Source organism: Microtus pennsylvanicus, chromosome 21 (genome assembly GCF_037038515.1).
Source record: "Microtus pennsylvanicus isolate mMicPen1 chromosome 21, mMicPen1.hap1, whole genome shotgun sequence".
NCBI classification, from domain to species: domain Eukaryota; kingdom Metazoa; phylum Chordata; class Mammalia; order Rodentia; family Cricetidae; genus Microtus; species Microtus pennsylvanicus.
Window position 1 is genome coordinate 35,131,072 of NC_134599.1, and position 17,937 is coordinate 35,149,008.

A 17,937-nucleotide genomic window follows, 5' to 3' on the forward strand; every position below is an offset into this window, starting at 1 on the left:
CTCTAGCCTTTCCCAGGTTAGCCACTAGCACCCATTTAACAGTGCCAGTGAGATGAGTAGCAATTGGGAGACTGGTTCCTATTGGCCCACATGGAGCCATGTTGCTACCCCTAGTTGGTGGTCAGAGGAAAAACGGGTTGTCGCTGCTGAAAGACAGGGCCAGAGCCGCAGGTATCCGCTGCAAGCAGATAGCATGTCAACACGGATAACTGCCTGCAGGTGAGCGGTGAGCTCCTCGGGACTGATCTTCTGCTGGACTTGTGCACTGGGCAGGGGCGGCACGGTAGGACCAAGATGGTGGCTCGTGATGATACAGGGCCCCAGTGCCCTTTCTTGGCTCATTGCTTGCTCCCAGCTGCTGCTAACACCACTGTTGCTCCAGCTTCCCCTACCCTCCGTGGACCTCAGCCTTCCACTGGCTGCCCCATGTCATGCATCCCCTCAGATGTACCTACCCTGTGCCCGTGAAAGACCTGGAGTCCAGGCCTAAGCAGGGCAGGTCTGAGGCTTTCTGTTTCTCTGCAGGCCTCTCCTTGGAACGCTTGCCCAACTCCATCGCCTCCCACATCCGCCTGACAGAGCGGGAGGAGGAAGTGGTTGCCTGTTTTGAGAGGGCCTCCTGGGTGGCTCAGGTGTTCCTGCAGGAGTTGGAGAAGGTGAGCTGGGAATAGGGGTGCTATACAAGCAGCTGCTCTCTATTGACCACAAACTGGGTACTAGAAGAAGGCACCTACGCTCCCGACATGCCACTCCTTTGGTTGGAGAATTCATCATGGTGCCCTGGTTCTGTTAGGGACTCTGCCACAGGGGAGACTTTTAATAAACAAGTGGGTCCGTGTCAACGCGAGAACCCCACGGTGAGCTCTGTGTGCCGGCCAGATGTGACAGCCTGTTTATGTATTCCACTTGATCACTCCTCACAGCAGCCCTGGGGCAGAGGCGCCACAGGCAGTCCTGTAGTAAATGAAGTTTAGAGAGATCAAACCCTGGCTATGTCAGGAGCTCCTGGACAGCACAGGGCCGTGCTGACTCTTGCCCTTTGTCATCCTTCCCTGCTTCCTGGCACCTCAGGAGAGCTTTGCTGAAGTCCAGGGAAGATGGGCTGTGGTGCCCATTCTCCAAACTTTTCAGAGGTGGACAGAGGCATGAGCCGGATCTGAGCGAGTTCTCAGCGCCACAGTTCCCGCCTTCCCATGGCGGGCCTGTCTTAACTGCACAGGGCATCAATCCCCAGTGCGCCTCGTGGGGGATCTCAGCTCCGCCCTGTGTTGAGGAACTACTCTCCTGTCATGCCGTGCTCTGAGGGCTTTACATGCATCCTGTCACTTAACCCCCAGGGACAGGGGATACAATAGGTGCTGCTATTATTCCCACTTTATAGACGAAGAGTCAGGATTAGAGAAAAGTTCATGCAGTCAGTGAGCAGCATTGGCAGGGATGCCAGGGCCTAATCTCTGACTTTTGTGTGTAGCTTTGTGGTACGCAAGTAGAAATTATGTTTTGTGGACATTTAGTCAATGTGAGAGAGAAGGCTCCCCCTCACCCCACCTTCGAGACAGGATTTCTCTGTGTAGCCCTGACTGTGCTGGAACTCTCTCAGTGAACCAGGCTGGCCTTGAACTCAGAAAGCTGCCTGCCTCTGCCTCCTGAGTGCTGGGGTTAAAGGCATGCAGCACCATCACCCGGCAGATAGAAGGTTCTTTAGCAAAGTGAGTTAGAATTGGTGCATGAAGGAAGGGGTGGATGGGAACAGAGACCCATAATAGTCCAGACGATAGCCAAACATCTTTGTGTAAATGGCAGAGTTAGCCGCCACCAGTTCTCAGAATTGGCCCTTCCAGAATAGTCTACCTTGGGTCAATCATGTCATTAATCAAGGGATTTTTGACCCCGGTGCTATTGACTTTTGAGTCTGGAATCTTCTTTGCTATGAGAGCCACCCTAGTATTATATGATTTTAGCAGCTCGCACCCCAAATTGGAACAACCAGATGTCCTCTGAGGGCCAAATCTCTCTGCCCTGGAGTCTCTTGACTTGGTTGGCTATCAAGAAAAGAGGAGAGATTACAGTCAGGCCTCAGTACCCATTTTCTGGCAGAGGCTGCTCAGAGATTTGGTTGAGTTGACCCTCACAAAGGTCACTGGGATCGCTGATGGACAGCTATGTCAGGAGCTCCTTCCACTTCTCATTTTCATAGACATCATGCGCTTTTCCCCTGATGTCCTGGCAAGCCTCCTCTGAACTCCTCGATGACACCGTACCTTTACTCTTCCTCCTCAGACTTCAAACAACAGCGCATCTCGGCACCTAAAAGGCAGCCCCTCAGCTGACTATGAACTCACTTACTTCTTGGAAGCTGCCCTCCAGAGTGCATATGTGAAGAACCTGAAGAAAGGGTAGGTGCTGTTGGTCTAGGAAGCCCTGGATGCTTCTCTCTGGGCCTGGGCTTTCCACACCTGCCTTACTCGGTTCCGGATGTTTTCCTGTGCATGTGTGCACGTGTGTGTGCATGTATGTTCACTCTTCTAGAGAATTACTTAGAGCTAACTTGCTTGGGTCATGCTCATGTTGGATGGAGTGTTCAGAAGGCCATGCCATGTCGTAGGAACAATTGAAGCAGTAAAACCTGGGCATGAACAGGAGGAGCCCAGACAGACATTTGTGGAGAACCAGAAGTGGTTCTCTTCAAAGGAACCAATGCGAGCCCCAAACCTGGAAGCTGGTGCTGGGGGCAGGGGCTCACCAGCCAGCACCCACAGGGTGGTGGTCACTGTGAAGTTATAGGCAAAGTCATTTCATTTTTCTTAGCCTGGTTCTTGCTCACTTAAGTTTTCAATGGATCATAAAGGCGTGAAGGGCGGGGAGGGTGAAAACATTCTTTTGAGGAGCCATCCTCAAAGAGGGAGCAGGAAGCTTGTATTCCTGTGCATTGCCTTGTGGCCCAAAATGTTAGTCTTCGTCATCTGTTTCTGTGAATAATGAGGGGGTGGCTGGTGTTCTGTGCCAGGCTGAGAGTGGTGGCTTCTGGTGTGTGGTGGGTGATCCTTTTAAGGGAGCTGTAGAATCAGGAGGGCACCCTACAGACAAGCATGACTCAGAGATGAGCCTGCAGGCTTCCGTGCAGGTGGAGGTAGGGGTTCCTGGCTGCCCCTGCAGCAGAGATTTGGGGCTTGCTCAGCTTCTTGGCATCATTACAGTCTCCTCTGGACACTGTGGATTGGGGCTGGATGATGTCACCGACGGGACTTGTGTACTGCGTGCAGCCTGTTTCCAGGGAAGAGAAGGCATGTCTTGTGTCTCCCCTCCTCTCCCTCATTCTCACAGCCAGCCAGTAGATATTACAAAGATATTACCTCTCTTTCAAGGTGGCCAAGGGTCAGATCATGGTCACATGACTTCCTTCTCACAGGGACTCTAAAGTCCTTGTGTCATTTTTGGTATGACACATTCTAGAAAGTGTCGCTTTGTTCTTATTATTTAATGTGCGTTTGAGCAGATCAGTTCCTGCACACGGCATCTGTTTAGTTAGAAAACCAAGCACCACTTTTTCTCTACTCTCGTGCTCTACACAGACTACATCTATGATAAAAGGTGGGGTTTCCCCCACTCTGGGCGAGCTCTGTAAGGGGGTGTCCCTTACAATTTAGTTCAATCTTGACATTAACCAATAGGCTCAGAGCCGTAAGACTATCTATCAATCTACTCACAAAGCAGGTGCCAGGCCACCCAAAACTTTTGTCTCACTTAGCTGCAAACTACAGCTTCTATGACCTGTTTTCAGGTTCAGTGATTTGCTAGATCAGTCCACAGACGTAGGAATGGTTCATTTCCTAGATTACCTGCTTCTCACACAGTGATCCAGAGGAGGAGATGCAGTAGCAGGGCCCGGAGGCTCCATGCCATCTCAACGAATCACCGCCCCCCCCGTATGTCCTGCTTCCTGAAAACTCCCTAGACCTGGTGCTTTGGGATGTTCTGTTGTGACACCAGCATCCTGATAGGTGCTCACTTACGGTTGATACCCACAATGCCTTGAGGCAGGCATGGTCCTTCTCGCTATTTCACAAGCAAGGAAAATAGGTTTGGAGAGTTTGGGGACTTGCCCGTGGTCACACAGACTCTGGCAGCAGAGTGTGGATTCTCTCCCAAGGATAGCGCCCTTAGGACTATACTTCAAACCCTGGTACCCTGCCAGACATGAGGAATGTACAGAGGTAAACTGTTTCTACCTCGGTACCCTATATTCTGTTCAGGAATTCTTGCGGTATCCCTATCACCAAGCGTCGGGGGCATAGGTCTCCCCAAGGCCCAGGCCACATGCTTACCTATATGCATCTCAGCTTCTTCTACCTCCTAGGAGCGGCTTCACAGAGCCAAGCTCCAAAATCTGGGGAAGAACTCCACTTTTGTTCCAGGCACTGAGGACGGAGTTCAGAGTCATCCCTCTCCGGAAAGCGCAGCTCTGTGCAGGGACATTTGGTTGAGCGGGAACACCCTTGTTAGGAACACTGGCCCCCTGCTGTGCTGGAGGCCCAGGGCACTTGGAGCACCCATACACAAAGTGATACCTACAAACAAGGGCTCGAGATCAAATGAGGTCTAGAGAACTTTACAGCCTTTGCCTCTTCTGAGAGGTTTAGTCTCTGTCTCAAAAGTCTATGTCTTTCAACTCATTGTTTCCTAAGCTGATGTGGCCAGAACCCTTTCCTAAAGATTGGCCATTCCTAGTTTCTGAGTCTCTATCTAGGGCCTAGCGAAAGCCTGCTGTTCCTAGCCGCAGGCCATGGGTCGTTGTGTGTCTGTGCCCACCTAGCCCTGGGTTGACTTCAGGAGCAGTAAGCTCAGCCATATTCCCCTCCACTCCCACTGTAGGCAACTTCCTGGGAGTGAAAGGGGGCCAGGAACACGAGAGGCTCACATCCCCAGCAGCATGTACGTTAGCATCTTGTTGGTTTTAGAAGGGGGGAGATAAATCGATATGTAGGTATATGTAGGTGGACTTTTCTATCCCACCAGCTGCTCCCTAAATAACCACACAGAAACTCATTATTAATTATAATGCTCGACTGAGAGCTTAGGCTTGTCTCCAGCCTGCTCTTACAACTTAAATGAACCCATTCCTATCATCTGTGTGCTGCCCTGAGGCTTGTTTACCTCATCTATGAACGTCCCATGTTGCCTCTTCCTGGTCTGGCTCACAACTCTCGTGACTCCCTGACTCTGTCCTTTCTTTTTCCTAACATTCTCTCTGTCCCCCAAATCCTGCTTAGCCATTGGCCGATCAGCTTTTCATTAACAGTGAGAACAACACATCTTCACAGTGTACTGGAGCATTATTCCACTCATGTGTGTTTGTTAGAAAACACACCCAGCAGACCTCAAGATATCCCTGGTGATTATCCAGGGCAGGGGTTGAGCTGACCACCAGCGTTGACCAATCATGGCTGTGTAGTGGCCTCCGTATAAGCTGATCACCAGCCTTGACCAATCATGGCTGTGTAATGGCCTTCATAAAAATTGACCGCCCTTGCTGCAGCCAGTGCTTGTGAGGCCATGAATGTGTCCCTTCTCCAAACCTGTTTTCCTTGCTTGTGAAATAGCAAGGAGGACCATGCCTGCCTCATAGCATTGTGGGTATTAAACCTACAAACCCAGACTGCTGGTGTCACGACTTCTTGGACCATCAAAACCAGGAACATTGTCAGCTGGTTTTAGTATTTTTTTTTCATTCAGTTCATGGTTGAATAAGCTGCTAGCCTAGGTATAAATTTGACACTTTTAATTTTTCTTATTTTAGTCTCATGAGTACAAGGCCAGGCAGTATGGTGTCCCCATTTAAACACAGATGTGGTTAAATGCCCAGACGGTTACTACTCAGGGTGGGGCTGCCCACAGCCCTGGACTTCCTAGACCACCTGTGGCTATGGAGGGGGGACCCAGAGTACACAGAGGCACTGAGGAGCCCAGCTGTCCCCACCCACCGCCACATCTGTTTTTATGTTTTGGTGCTTTTTGAGTTGACAGTCATCGGTTTCAGAGACACAATCTGGTTCCTGTTTTCACTGCCTAGAGACCGTGGCTTGGGTCTGCCATTTTCCTGGCCTTGCTGTGTCTGAGAGGCCTTCTGACACCCCTCCACTCAGGAGCATCTCTAGTTGCTAGGTAGAAGTCCTCAAGGGTGAGAAAAGATGATGACACCTTAAGACCCCTGCCTTGGAGCTTTGCGGGAAAGGTCAGAGTCATTTGTTTTAAGGCTGTCAGCCCTTTATGAAGCCCCGTGTGAGCCTGCACAGCAGAAGGGCATTGCCCGTTTCTGTAAATAAAGCTGTCATCAGAACAGCCACACTCATTCATTCATTTGTGAATCGTCTCTCTGCACACACCCTGTGTTTATCATTTTGAGGGGTAGAGGTGGTGGTAGTAGTGGTGTTTCAAGACAGAGTCTCATTGTACAGTCCTGACTGCCCTGGAACTCCCTCTGTAGACCAGGCTGGCCTCGAACTCACAGAGATGTAGCCTCTGCCTCCTGAGTGCTGGGATTAAAGGCATGTGCCACTACGCCTGGCTTATATTTACCGTCTATATTTGTAGACAATTTATTGACCCCTAAGTAGAGCTTAGGAGTCTCCGGGAGCCTCAGGACACAGTGAAAGAGGATGTTCTTATATATGGAGGTCTTGTGGAATAAAACTTGTAGGACAGGGACAGGTCTAATTTCAATATTCTCTTTCCAACCATTCATTTAGTAAATAATCCTTCTAATAATTTGTGCTACTTAAACTACATGCTGAATTTCCACGAGACAAGTTTTTGTTGTTGTTTTTCAAGACAGGGTTTCTTTGTATAGCCCTGGTTATCCTGGAACTCACTCTGTAGACCAGGCTGGCTTCGAACTCAGAGATCCACCTGCCTCTGCTTCCTTAGTGTTGCGATTAACTAGTCAGATACTAGTTAAATACTTTGTTTGTATAGTTAAGTCCTTCCAACAGCTCTCTGAGATCGTAGTTAGTATCTCTACTTCTCATGGGAAACAGAGGCAGAGAATAAAAGTAACTTTGTCTTGGCTGGAGCTATCAGCTCATGGATCTCTCTGACTGACACATGGATCTGTCTGATTGACATTTGGAGCCTGCCTTCCTTTTGAACTCTATGCAGCCGAGACTGATCTTGAACTTCCAATCTTTCCATCTCTGCATCCTGAGTGTCGGTCTTAATAGGTGTGTGCCACACAGCCAGTTTCTGTGATGCTGGGATTGAACCTACGGTTTACGCATGCCGAGTGAGTACTCTTACCAACCCAGCTGCAGCCACAGCCCAGCGCTGCTCCTAGCAGAAGTCCTCTGACTGTGACCTTGCCCAGCCCTCCAAAGCCTGCAGCTTAGCGGTGGTTTCCCAGAGCCTGTGCACGCTTGGCTGATGCTGGGCACCTGCTGTGAAAAGTCAGTGGGCGTTAGAGAAAGTCACGAGTGAGTGGACTGGGAATCCACTGAGGTTTCCTTTACTCTGTCTCTACTCCCTCTTCTCTTCGTCCTCTGCCGTCCAGGGACTGTGAGGGCTCAGTGAGAGGGAAGGAACAGGCTTTATCTGTGGGAGACACTGCTGTTTACGCCCTCCCCACACACACCTTGACGCCCTCTCTCTATCCACCCCACCCCCATCTTCTGCAGGCGTAGAGAGGTCAAAGTGTCAAGGAGAGCCAGGAGGGAAAGAGAGAGTATTTGGTTTTTCGAGCGTCTGGTGGGTGCCAGACTGGACCACGTGTCTTCTGAAGAAGGTCACACAGTCCTACTTCACTCCTGAGTCACTGGCTCAACCCCACCCACCAAGACTGTAGGACAGGTCTGCCTGTCCTTCAGCCCCAGTCCCTTTCCAAGGTTTGGGGTGCAGGAAGGCATTCTGCCCTCTGGATACTGTGTGGAGGATTGCACCCTGATCTGGTAATCAGGGCCATGAGCGGATCTTCAGTACACTCACTTGGTTCCTTCTGCCCTCTGTCACGTGATCAGAGGATGGCTCTGACTGCGGGTCCTCCCTCCTCCACCGCACCCAAGCTGCCTGTTGCTCCCTCCTGCAGGCTGCACACTCAGGCAGGAAGATCGTGAGTGAGAGCCTGGGCATGTGAGGTCCTCCAGCAGGTAGAGGCATTAACTTGCCTACGATCTCAGGAAAAGGGCAAGTCAGTTCAGATGTTTTTCTGTTCAGGCTGACTTGGCTCCCATCTCTTCATCACTCCCCCAAGGGCACATTTCAGCCCCAGAAGCCGAGACACTGGCTCCACCCTGGCCACAGCACATCAAGCGGAATGGAAATTAATCATCACTTCTTGCCAAGCAAACAGCCCAAATGTTTAAAGTCTCCGAGTGTGGGCAGAAGTCCCCAGGACACATGGCAGTTACTCCGTCCCCTGTCGGTTCCCTGTGCCTCACGCAGGCCAGACACGGCCCCCGAATTTACAGACAGATTTAAAGCAGGGTCGCAGTGCTCTGGGCTCACCTGGTGACAGGTTATTCCTCGGAACCCTTTCTCCTACTACTAGCTTATGTTTGCTCACCGCATGAAAGGCAGAAGGGGGTCGCCCTTCTGTGTAGGCCTCTGAGGGAAGAACAGATACAGTCACCATCTTCCAAACGAAGAGGGAAGAAACTTGTCTGGTGGCCAAGCCTTGGAAACAGGCACATCAGGGGCGTCCATACGACCCCTCCACCTATGGCTTTGCTCACTACCTAATCCCAGCCCAGCATAGCCTGCCCACAGTAGGTCTGCATCAGTGACCTTTGTAATTACATGTTGTCATTGTCCTTTGGCTAAAGTACAAAGGTTGGGGAAACACCGGTTCTAATTTTGTTCTTAAATATATTAGTCTCCTAACCCATAATTTTTCTGCCTCAGTTTTTTTGTGTTAATTTGGGGGACAGTCTGGGCCACGGTAGGTTTTATCAGCATCTCTATCTCTGGCCTTTTACCCTTTAGATGCCAGAAGCATCTCCACCAGGAATGACAACCAAAAATACGTTCCCAGGCAATGGTGAATGCTGGGGTAGGAGGGAGTTCAGAAGGTTCTAGGGTGGAGGGCTGGCTGAATTGCATTTGCAGCTGGTTAAATCACAGCCCTGCACATCTGAGTTTGTGGGGTCTGGAAGGTAAGAGCCATCCTTGCCGGTGTGCAGGAGGGGTCCAGATCAGGGGGAGAACACTTGTAAGGGCCTAGACAGCCCCGAGACCAGCCCAGGCAGCTCATTCCCAAAGAGCCCTGTATCCGCGGTATGTAAGGAGCCTTCCTGTGTCCCGCCAGCTCCCAAAGAATAAACATGGAGACTTATTACTAATTATAAAAGCTTGTCTCAACTAGCTCTCATAGCATAAATTAACCCACATTATATTAATCTGTGTTCTACCATGTGGCATTATCTCTCTTCCCTCTTGCACGTCCTGTATCCTTCCTGTGTCTGGCTGGCGACTCTGCCTTTCTTCTTCCCAGTGTCCTCTCTGTCCCCAGAAGTCCCGCCTAACCAACCTCTTCCTACCTCGCTATTGGCCATTCAATTCCTTACTAAAGGAATCAGAAGTGGCCTTGGCAAAGATGCATCTTCACAGTGTAGACAAATGCGCCCCAGCAGCTGTGGATGGACCTGTGGACAGGTCCAGGCAGGGCCCAAGAGGGCAGGAGGTGGGCTGCTGCCTGGGATGGGGTGGCCTGCAGGAGTGGCTCAGTCCTGGAAGAGGGGCCTCTGCTGAGAAAGGGGTGGGGCCAGACTGAGCAGTGCCTCCTGGTCCCCACAAAACACCTACCTCAGCAAAAGCTACCCCTGCCAAGCCAAAGATTTGATATTGTTCCTGAGACTGGTCTTGTCCACTCACACAGTGGGTGACATTCACTGGATCTCCAGTTTCCCTCTTATTTTGAGCTTCCAGAAACCTAGGCCTCTTTCATGCTGGCTAAGTCTGAGACTGGTGCCCGGTTACTCATGGGCCTGAGTGACATTCCCTTTTTCCAGAGGCCTTGCCCTGTTTATTTAGCAGCTAATTCCTCCTGGTGACTCCTGACCTTTGTGCTGTGGTGATATTGTTCCTACCTAAGTTAATGTAAAAAGGCCCTGTGAACAGGATAGGGGCCAGGAAGCCTGGGCGCCGTCACTTCCCCAACTCAGCCACTAGAGGGCAGGCGTGGATTCCAGTTGGATCCTGGCCCCAAGCAGTTCTGTGGCAGCTGGGCCTCCAGGAGAATGAATGCTGGACCCGGAATTCTGCCTATGGAGGCTCTGGAAGGAGCTTGGGTCTCCGAGAAGCAGCTTCAGGAGTGAGGCAAGGGAGAGGTAACGCAATGTGAACCAAGAGAGCTGGTGCCCCCATCAGTGCTCCGACCACAGTGGTTCTGAGGGTCCCAGGCACCTGCCAAGAACGGGAGCTGGAGCCGACTCTGCTCCTGCATGCAGCGTGGGCAAAGGGCTGTTTCTCTTTGGTTTGGTGTTCCCATCCTTCTCCCTAGAGCTGGCAGAGCCCATTCTCTGCTCAGGGTTGGGGTGAGTTTGAGCCAAGTGGGCTGTGTGCTTTTTACTTATTCTTTATAGTACATTGTTGTGATTACTAAAGCAACATCTACTTTACACTGCATTCCAACCAAGAGAGAAAGGAGTGTGTTCCAAGGGAGCCACCTCCCGCCCACTCCTGGCTAGGTGGCTCCTTTAAAGTCCTGTAGTCAATCAGTCAATCCCTTCCCCCCAAATTGCCCTACTTTGTCTGCCAGGGGCTGATCTGAGAGCAAAGTGTCACTTTAGATTGCTGATGGCAATGCTGTCTGGTTCTTGGCAGCCACATGCGTGCGTGTATCTGCAGGGCCTGGCAGAAGGGGGCAGCGCTGTTATCAGTGGAGTTCAGGGGTCTAAAAGGTTCAACACCCCAGTATTCTGTGTTGTGCTTTGCTCTGGGGGGCAGGCTTCTCTGCAGGCACAGCTCTTATTCGTCCTTGTGCCCACTCACACGAGAAGAAAACTCACTGCCTGGGTGAACTCCCCATCCAACATCCCTGTTTTCCATGCTCGGCCTGACTCTGAAGGTAGAAATTTTGACTTTGCGGCAGATGGTTTGGGTCTGTGGTGAAAATGAACAGCTTGTGTAACTGCTGAACTTTACCTGGCCTTGTCCTCCCTGACTGGGGTCTACCATTTTGCAATGCTCCTCTGGGTTCTTGACTAGAAATCTCTCGTGTACAGTGCCAGCCCTCAGATGGGGACTTCCATTAGGACTGTGGGCACCACTCTCCTCTCAGTCAGTTCTATCTAATTTATCATTTTATTTCAAATCAACGCCCTTGTACTTAAGCACCTACTGTGTACAAAACCCTTGCGATGAGTTTCTACAAAGTCAGGAGCGGTTGTGTTAGCAGCCCACAGATGCCTGTATGCAAGGCCACGGGTGAGCTGTGCACTCGCTCAGCCTCTCCTCATCTATGCCACAGTGACTCACTGGCTGCCAGTTGCAAACGGGGTCGCTGACCACGTACTTAGCATGCAGAAGGCACTTTGTGGTGACACAGTGACCTGAGTCCCAGGAGTTCTGGAGCTCAGATGGCCAGGAGAGGAAAGTGGGAGGGTAGAGGTGGTCGCGGGGTCTCGGAGCTGAAAGTGCTGTGTCAGCCTATGGCCTTGCGCAGGTAATGCCCAGAAAGACAAGTACCTTTCAGGCCTTAGTTTCCCATCAGAGAGGGTTAGAGTGGAATATTTTATTTATATTAGTTATATTTGATGGTATTGGGATGGATTACCTTTACGCTTGGCAAGTGCTCTGAGTTACAGCCTATCCCGCAACGGTCATTTCTCTTTTTTTTTTTTAATATTTATTTATTTATTTGTTATGTATTCAATATTCTGTCTGTGTGTATGTCTGCAGGCCAGAAGAGGGCACCAGACCTCATTACAGATGGTTGTGAGCCACCATGTGGTTGCCGGGAATTGAACTCAGGACCTTTGGAAGAGCATGCAGTGCTCTTAACCACTGAGCCATCTCTCCAGCCCTCATTTCTCTTTTTAAATAATAATTTGAGACAGGGTTTCTCTGTGTAGTCCTGGCTGTCCTGGAACTCGCTCTGTAGACCAGGCTGGCCTCGAACTCAAAAGATCCATCTGCCTCTGCCTCCTGAGTGCTGGGATGAAAGGCGTGCGCCAGCTCCACCTGTCCCAGTGGTCATCTCGTAAGGGCATTGCGTACATTACGTGTTCTGCTTAGACTGGCGTGATGCAGTCTTGTGAAGAATTGTGAAGACTGAACGCAGTCACAGGCTCTGGGAACGTGCGCCAGTGTGGCTGCGGGGGCTGCGGGGCTTCCTCGGTGTGGCTGCGGGGGCTGCGGGGCTTCCTGGCTGCAGGGTCCACCTCCACCTGGAGCCCTCCACCCCGCCGCTCGGCCAATTGGACTTGACTTTAGGTAGAACAAATGGCTTCCTGGCTCCTCCCTGTGCAGCCTGTCTCTGGCCAAGGTTTGTTTGAGACTCTGTTTGGATATTGTTAAAAGTGAGCAGCTTGGCTCAGAAAGGTCAGCGGGAAAGATCAGAACAAAGAGATCTTTCAAGCTGGTTCCTCACGGGGCAACCAGAGAGAGCTGGGGAAAGCCCCAGCTCCACCTGGCGCGGGCAGCTGCAGGTTGGGCTAGGATGGCTCAGGCTGTGGCCATCTGGGCCATTTGAGAACCTCCACCTAGGCCTTTCTTGGAGGGGCAAGCTGAGGTAGGGGCCATTCTCGGCACTCACAGCAGAGCCAGGCAACCTAGGCTAGGATTCCAACTCTCCCTGTGTGGCCGTGGCCACTGGAACCTCTTGTGTGGATTGTTTCTTTAAAGACAGTCAATAAAAATTGAGATTGACTCAAAACACACCTAAGGATGATGATTTACTCTGCGAAAGAATTCCCGGGAGCCTGTTCATGTGCCCAGATCCCTTATAGATCTGAAAATTATTTAAAAAACAAACAAACAAAAAGCTTTGGAATATAAGATTGCATTAGAATGCGGTACTAGTTCCTTAAATGTGTGCCGGAGTGGTCAGTGCGGCACATCGGTGTCCCCTCCGCAGCATCCAGGAGCGACGTCTCTGCTGCTCTAGGAATGTGAAGACTTTGGCAGTGACCGAGGTGGCAGTCCCTCCTGTGGCAGAGGAAGAAGAGGCATCAGGCTCTCTTGGCTCCAGCCTCCCAGTCATAGTCTGGGCCAGACTGCCGGAGAAGAGGCTGGCAGGCTGCCCATAGAGTGGAAAATCACCCACTGGCCCCAGGAGTGGCCTGCCTCCTCTGGGTCCCGGGGACCAGCCTGCCTGAGCCTGTGGACTCTACAGTCAGGATGGTTATCTCCTCTTCCTGGGAGCCCCCATCTGTCTTCATCCTCCTTTTGTGATGGGCGTGGTCTGGCTCCTGGGGAAACTGTTCTTGCTGGGGGCTGATGGGAGACGACTGTGAAACTATGCCCTGTCCCTGAAGCACTTCTGCTTTCTACTAATGGTTATTGTTGCTCTTGAGCATCCGAGTAAAGAAAGTTACAATGTCAGGAGCATAGCCTTCAGAATGCCTCCTAGCAGAAGAGAGAAAGTTACAATGTCAGGAGCATAGCCTTCAGAATGCCAGCTAGCAGAAGAGAGAAAGGTACAATGTCAGGAGCATAGCCTTCAGAATGCCCCCTAGCAGAAGAGAGAAAGTTACAATGTCAGGAGCATAGCCTTCAGAATGCCCCCTAGCAGAAGAGAGAGAAAGTTACAATGTCAGGAGCATAGCCTTCAGAATGCCAGCTAGCAGAAGAGAGAAAGTTACAATGTCAGGAGCATAGCCTTCAGAATGCCAGCTAGCAGAAGAGAGAAAGGTACAATGTCAGGAGCATAGCCTTCAGAATGCCCCCTAGCAGAAGAGAGAGAAAGTTACAATGTCAGGAGCATAGCCTTCAGAATGCCCCCTAGCAGAAGAGAGAAAGGTACAATGTCAGGAGCATAGCCTTCAGAATGCCCCCTAGCAGAAGAGAGAGAAAGTTACAATGTCAGGAGCATAGCCTTCAGAATGCCTCCTAGCAGAAGAGAGAAAGGTACAATGTCAGGAGCATAGCCTTCAGAATGCCAGCTAGCAGAAGAGAGAAAGTTACAATGTCAGGAGCATAGCCTTCAGAATGCCTCCTAGCAGAAGAGAGAAAGGTACAATGTCAGGAGCATAGCCTTCAGAATGCCAGCTAGCAGAAGAGAGAGAAAGTTACAATGTCAGGAGCATAGCCTTCAGAATGCCCCCTAGCAGAAGAGAGAGAAAGTTACAAATGTCAGGAGCATAGCCTTCAGAATGCCCCCTAGCAGAAGAGAGAGAAAGTTACAATGTCAGGAGCATAGCCTTCAGAATGCCCCCTAGCAGAAGAGAGAGAAAGGTACAATGTCAGGAGCATAGCCTTCAGAATGCCCCCTAGCAGAAGAGAGAGAAAGTTACAATGTCAGGAGCATAGCCTTCAGAATGCCCCCTAGCAGAAGAGAGAGAAAGGTACAATGTCAGGAGCATAGCCTTCAGAATGCCCCCTAGCAGAAGAGAGAGAAAGTTACAATGTCAGGAGCATAGCCTTCAGAATGCCCCCTAGCAGAAGAGAGAGAAAGGTACAATGTCAGGAGCATAGCCTTCAGAATGCCAGCTAGCAGAAGAGAGAAAGGTACAATGTCAGGAGCATAGCCTTCAGAATGCCCCCTAGCAGAAGAGAGAAAGTTACAATGTCAGGAGCATAGCCTTCAGAATGCCCCCTAGCAGAAGAGAGAGAAAGTTACAATGTCAGGAGCATAGCCTTCAGAATGCCCCCTAGCAGAAGAGAGAGAGAGTTACAATGTCAGGAGCATAGCCTTCAGAATGCCAGCTAGCAGAAAAGAGAAGTATTCATAACGGCCCTCCACTGCATGTGTTGGACTATTTGGGCATACTTAGCACTTTCCCAAAAGCTCTATAGAGAAACGAGTACTCCTAGAGCCAGGAAGACATACAGAGGCCACCCCATATTCCCAGGAGTGTGGCATTTCCATGCCCTTCTGAAACCTGACTTCTCTGGTTTGACCAAAGTCAGATTCCCACCTGAGTCTCCCATTATAGATTGTATACAATATATTTTGATCTTATTCACCTTCTCCTCCCCCTAATTCCTCCTAGGTACCCTTCTCCCTAACTTGCCCCCCCCATGTCCTTTTCTTTCTTTTACAATCCACCGAGTCCAATTTGTATTGAATGTATACTCCTGGGTGTGGGCCAAACCAGGAGCCACACCCTTAAAGAAAACTGACTCTCCCTTCTCCAGAATCACCAGCTGTCAGTAAGTCCTCAGAAGTGGGGCTCATGGGCTCCTCCCCATCCACAATAGAATGTTGACTGGTTTGATCTGCCGGCAACCACTGCCACTGTGATATCATGAGTGTGAGGTCCTGTCATATCTAGAAAATACTGCTTCGTCCTGGTCCTCCCTGACCTCTGGCTCCTACTATCTTTCTGTCTTCTCTTTGGCAATGGTTCCTGAGTTTCCTTGTGGGGTAGGGTGGGGTGTAATGGCATAGGACTTGCCTTCCTTCCTTCCTTCCTTCCTTCCTTCCTTCCTTCCTTCCTTTATTTCTTCCTAATTTCTTTAGATTCATTTATTTTTATGTTATGAGTGTTTTGCCTGCATGTATATCTACTCTGTTAACCTATGGAGGTCATAAGAGGCGATTCAGATACCTTGGAACTGGAGTTATGGATGGTTGTGAGTCACCTGTGGGTGCTGGGAACCAAACCTGGGTCCTCTGCAAGAGCAAATGTTCTTACCACTGAGCCCTCTCTCCAAACTCTGAACTTTCATTTTTTTTATTTTGAAGAATATATCAGAATTGTATTATTATTTCAAAAGTTCTCCTTTTAAATTAACATGCTGACACGTCCTGCTACCTCCACGTGTGTTTTCTTTTCTGGTGTTCAAGTTAAGGAAGAAGAACCATGTTTCTTTTTAGCATATATGTTTCCACCTTAATTAACTAGATCTTTAAAAATGACAACCTTCTCTGACAGCAATATTTATCTCTTGAAGGATAAATAATTCTTCAGAGTGAGTATGGCTAGTCTATTAGGAAATCCATTGGGGTCTGTTTTCACGTGTGGCTTCTCCTGCCAGCCACGCATCCTCCTCCTCCGGGTGCTTACCCTGTTCCACACGGTCCTTTCTGAGGGCGAGGACCTCAGAGTTACCTCCTGCTGAATCCACCTCCCCAGTTACTTGTCAGGGGTCAGGCAGATCCCAAGTATCCAGTATGACTTTAATAAGAATTTTATCATTTTAATATACGTCCCATTCTCTAGAACAGTTTGGACGACAAAGAGTGGTCAGCCAGAGGCAATAGTCATCTCTCCAGTGGGTTTCTTGAAGCTGCTGCTCTTGGGATCAGGCTTGAATGCATCTCCCAGATGACATCGGGAGGACCCCTGGTCCATCAGCAGGAATGTCACTTTCTGCTTGAATGGCCGTGCCGACAAAGCATCATATTCTCTACGCATAATGACAAAGAGCAGAGACAAACGTGTCCCTTTCCCTATTCCGTCCCCGTTCAGGTAGACCCTGGCACACATCTTACAGCCAAAATAGCCTGTGTAGAAAGGCTGGCTGTAGAAGGACGGGGTCTTCCCCGTGACAGCCTCCTGCTTCCGGCACTTGTAGTCATGGATCTTCCAGATCAGCACACCGTTGTAGCTGGTGGTCTCGAGGACCTGGAACCGCAGGTCCATATCAGCATCTGTTCCTGCCGGCTCAGCTGAGATCCCTGTAAGCCTGTGTTGCGAGCCGCCTACCCTGCACTCTTGTGCCCACTTTCCAGCTCAGTCACACGGTTCTGGGGGTCTCCACACTGCTCTTCACTCTGTCTGCTTCCTCCCACTTCTGCCGGAAGGGGCGGATCTCCTTGAGTTCTCTCAGATTCTCTGCTTGGCTGTCTTTTCCTTGCTGCAAATGAAGGATTTTGGATTCATTGTTTCGAAGCATCTCCTTTTGTCTCTCAATTTCAGTTTCAAAGCTACATATCTGATTGTGCAAACTTTGTATGCTCTTGTTTTTTTTCAACGCTTTCCTTCTGCCGCAAGGAAAGCTTCTTCTCCAGGGAGCTGCTCCACTGCTTCCAGCAGCTTCATATGCTGCACTGTGGAGCTGGCCTCCTGGGCCTTGATCCGCTGGTTTGTACCCTGAAAAAAACGCAGCCATAGCGCTTAAAACTACAGGTGCTGGGGGCGTAGACGCTCTGACAAGTAAGTGGGCACTCAATTCGCTTCTCAGAAGAGTCTGGACGCTGCACTTAGGAGGGCAGGACACCACCACACAGGGACAGTCAGTGTCTTCGGGCTTCTGCAGTGTGATCATGGGGACTTGACTCTTGCTGTGATCGCGTGTGGCCTCTCGGTGTTTACAGGCCTTTCCCACATGCTCCCGTATCTCTGAACTTTCATTTCTAGCAAGTTCTTGGGATAGTGTTGCCATTGGTCCAGGAACTGACTGTACTCTGAAGAGCTCTGTTCTGAGTCATCATTTCCTTGCGTGTAGGCTGAGAACTTTTAGTGATAAGTGCAGTGGAATTAAGTAGTACACACACGAGCTTGTAAAAATTACTTCTGTGCTTAAAAATACTTTGGCACTTACTATATTTTGCAAAAAAAAATCCACAAAAACAAAAACCTACTAGCACAACAAACCTGTGATTTCAAGTATTTTTTTATTAAAGCGAGATAGCTAGTAAGTGACAAGGAGATAGAAGCAGAAATATTACATAAAGAATAATGATGGCCATGGGCTAGTAGGGACACTGGAGAAAGGAGCATGCCCACAGGGAATCTGGAGACACTAGGGGAGACTGTAGGCCACAGAGGTGAGATTGCTTCCCTGACACAGGACCGAGGGATCTGGAGGCTGAGGTTCCCTGCCTTCTATATGGCGGTTTCT

At 50.1% G+C, this 17,937-nt stretch overlaps 1 protein-coding gene and 1 pseudogene across 6 annotated transcripts in view; one reads left to right on the top strand and one right to left on the bottom strand.

Moving 5' to 3' along the window:
* The window catches only part of Ttc7a (tetratricopeptide repeat domain 7A), a 106,386-nt gene that overhangs the window by 24,283 nt on the left and 64,166 nt on the right, over positions 1–17,937 (top strand). For all 6 annotated transcript variants that reach the window (XM_075955596.1, XM_075955597.1, XM_075955595.1 and 3 more), the window contains 2 exons: positions 526–656; positions 2,281–2,396. In XM_075955596.1, coding sequence (XP_075811711.1) covers positions 526–656; positions 2,281–2,396 — 247 coding nt within the window. The remainder of the gene's footprint in view (positions 1–525; positions 657–2,280; positions 2,397–17,937) is intronic.
* Positions 16,234–17,478, bottom strand: LOC142839550 (TNF receptor-associated factor 3 pseudogene; annotated as a pseudogene).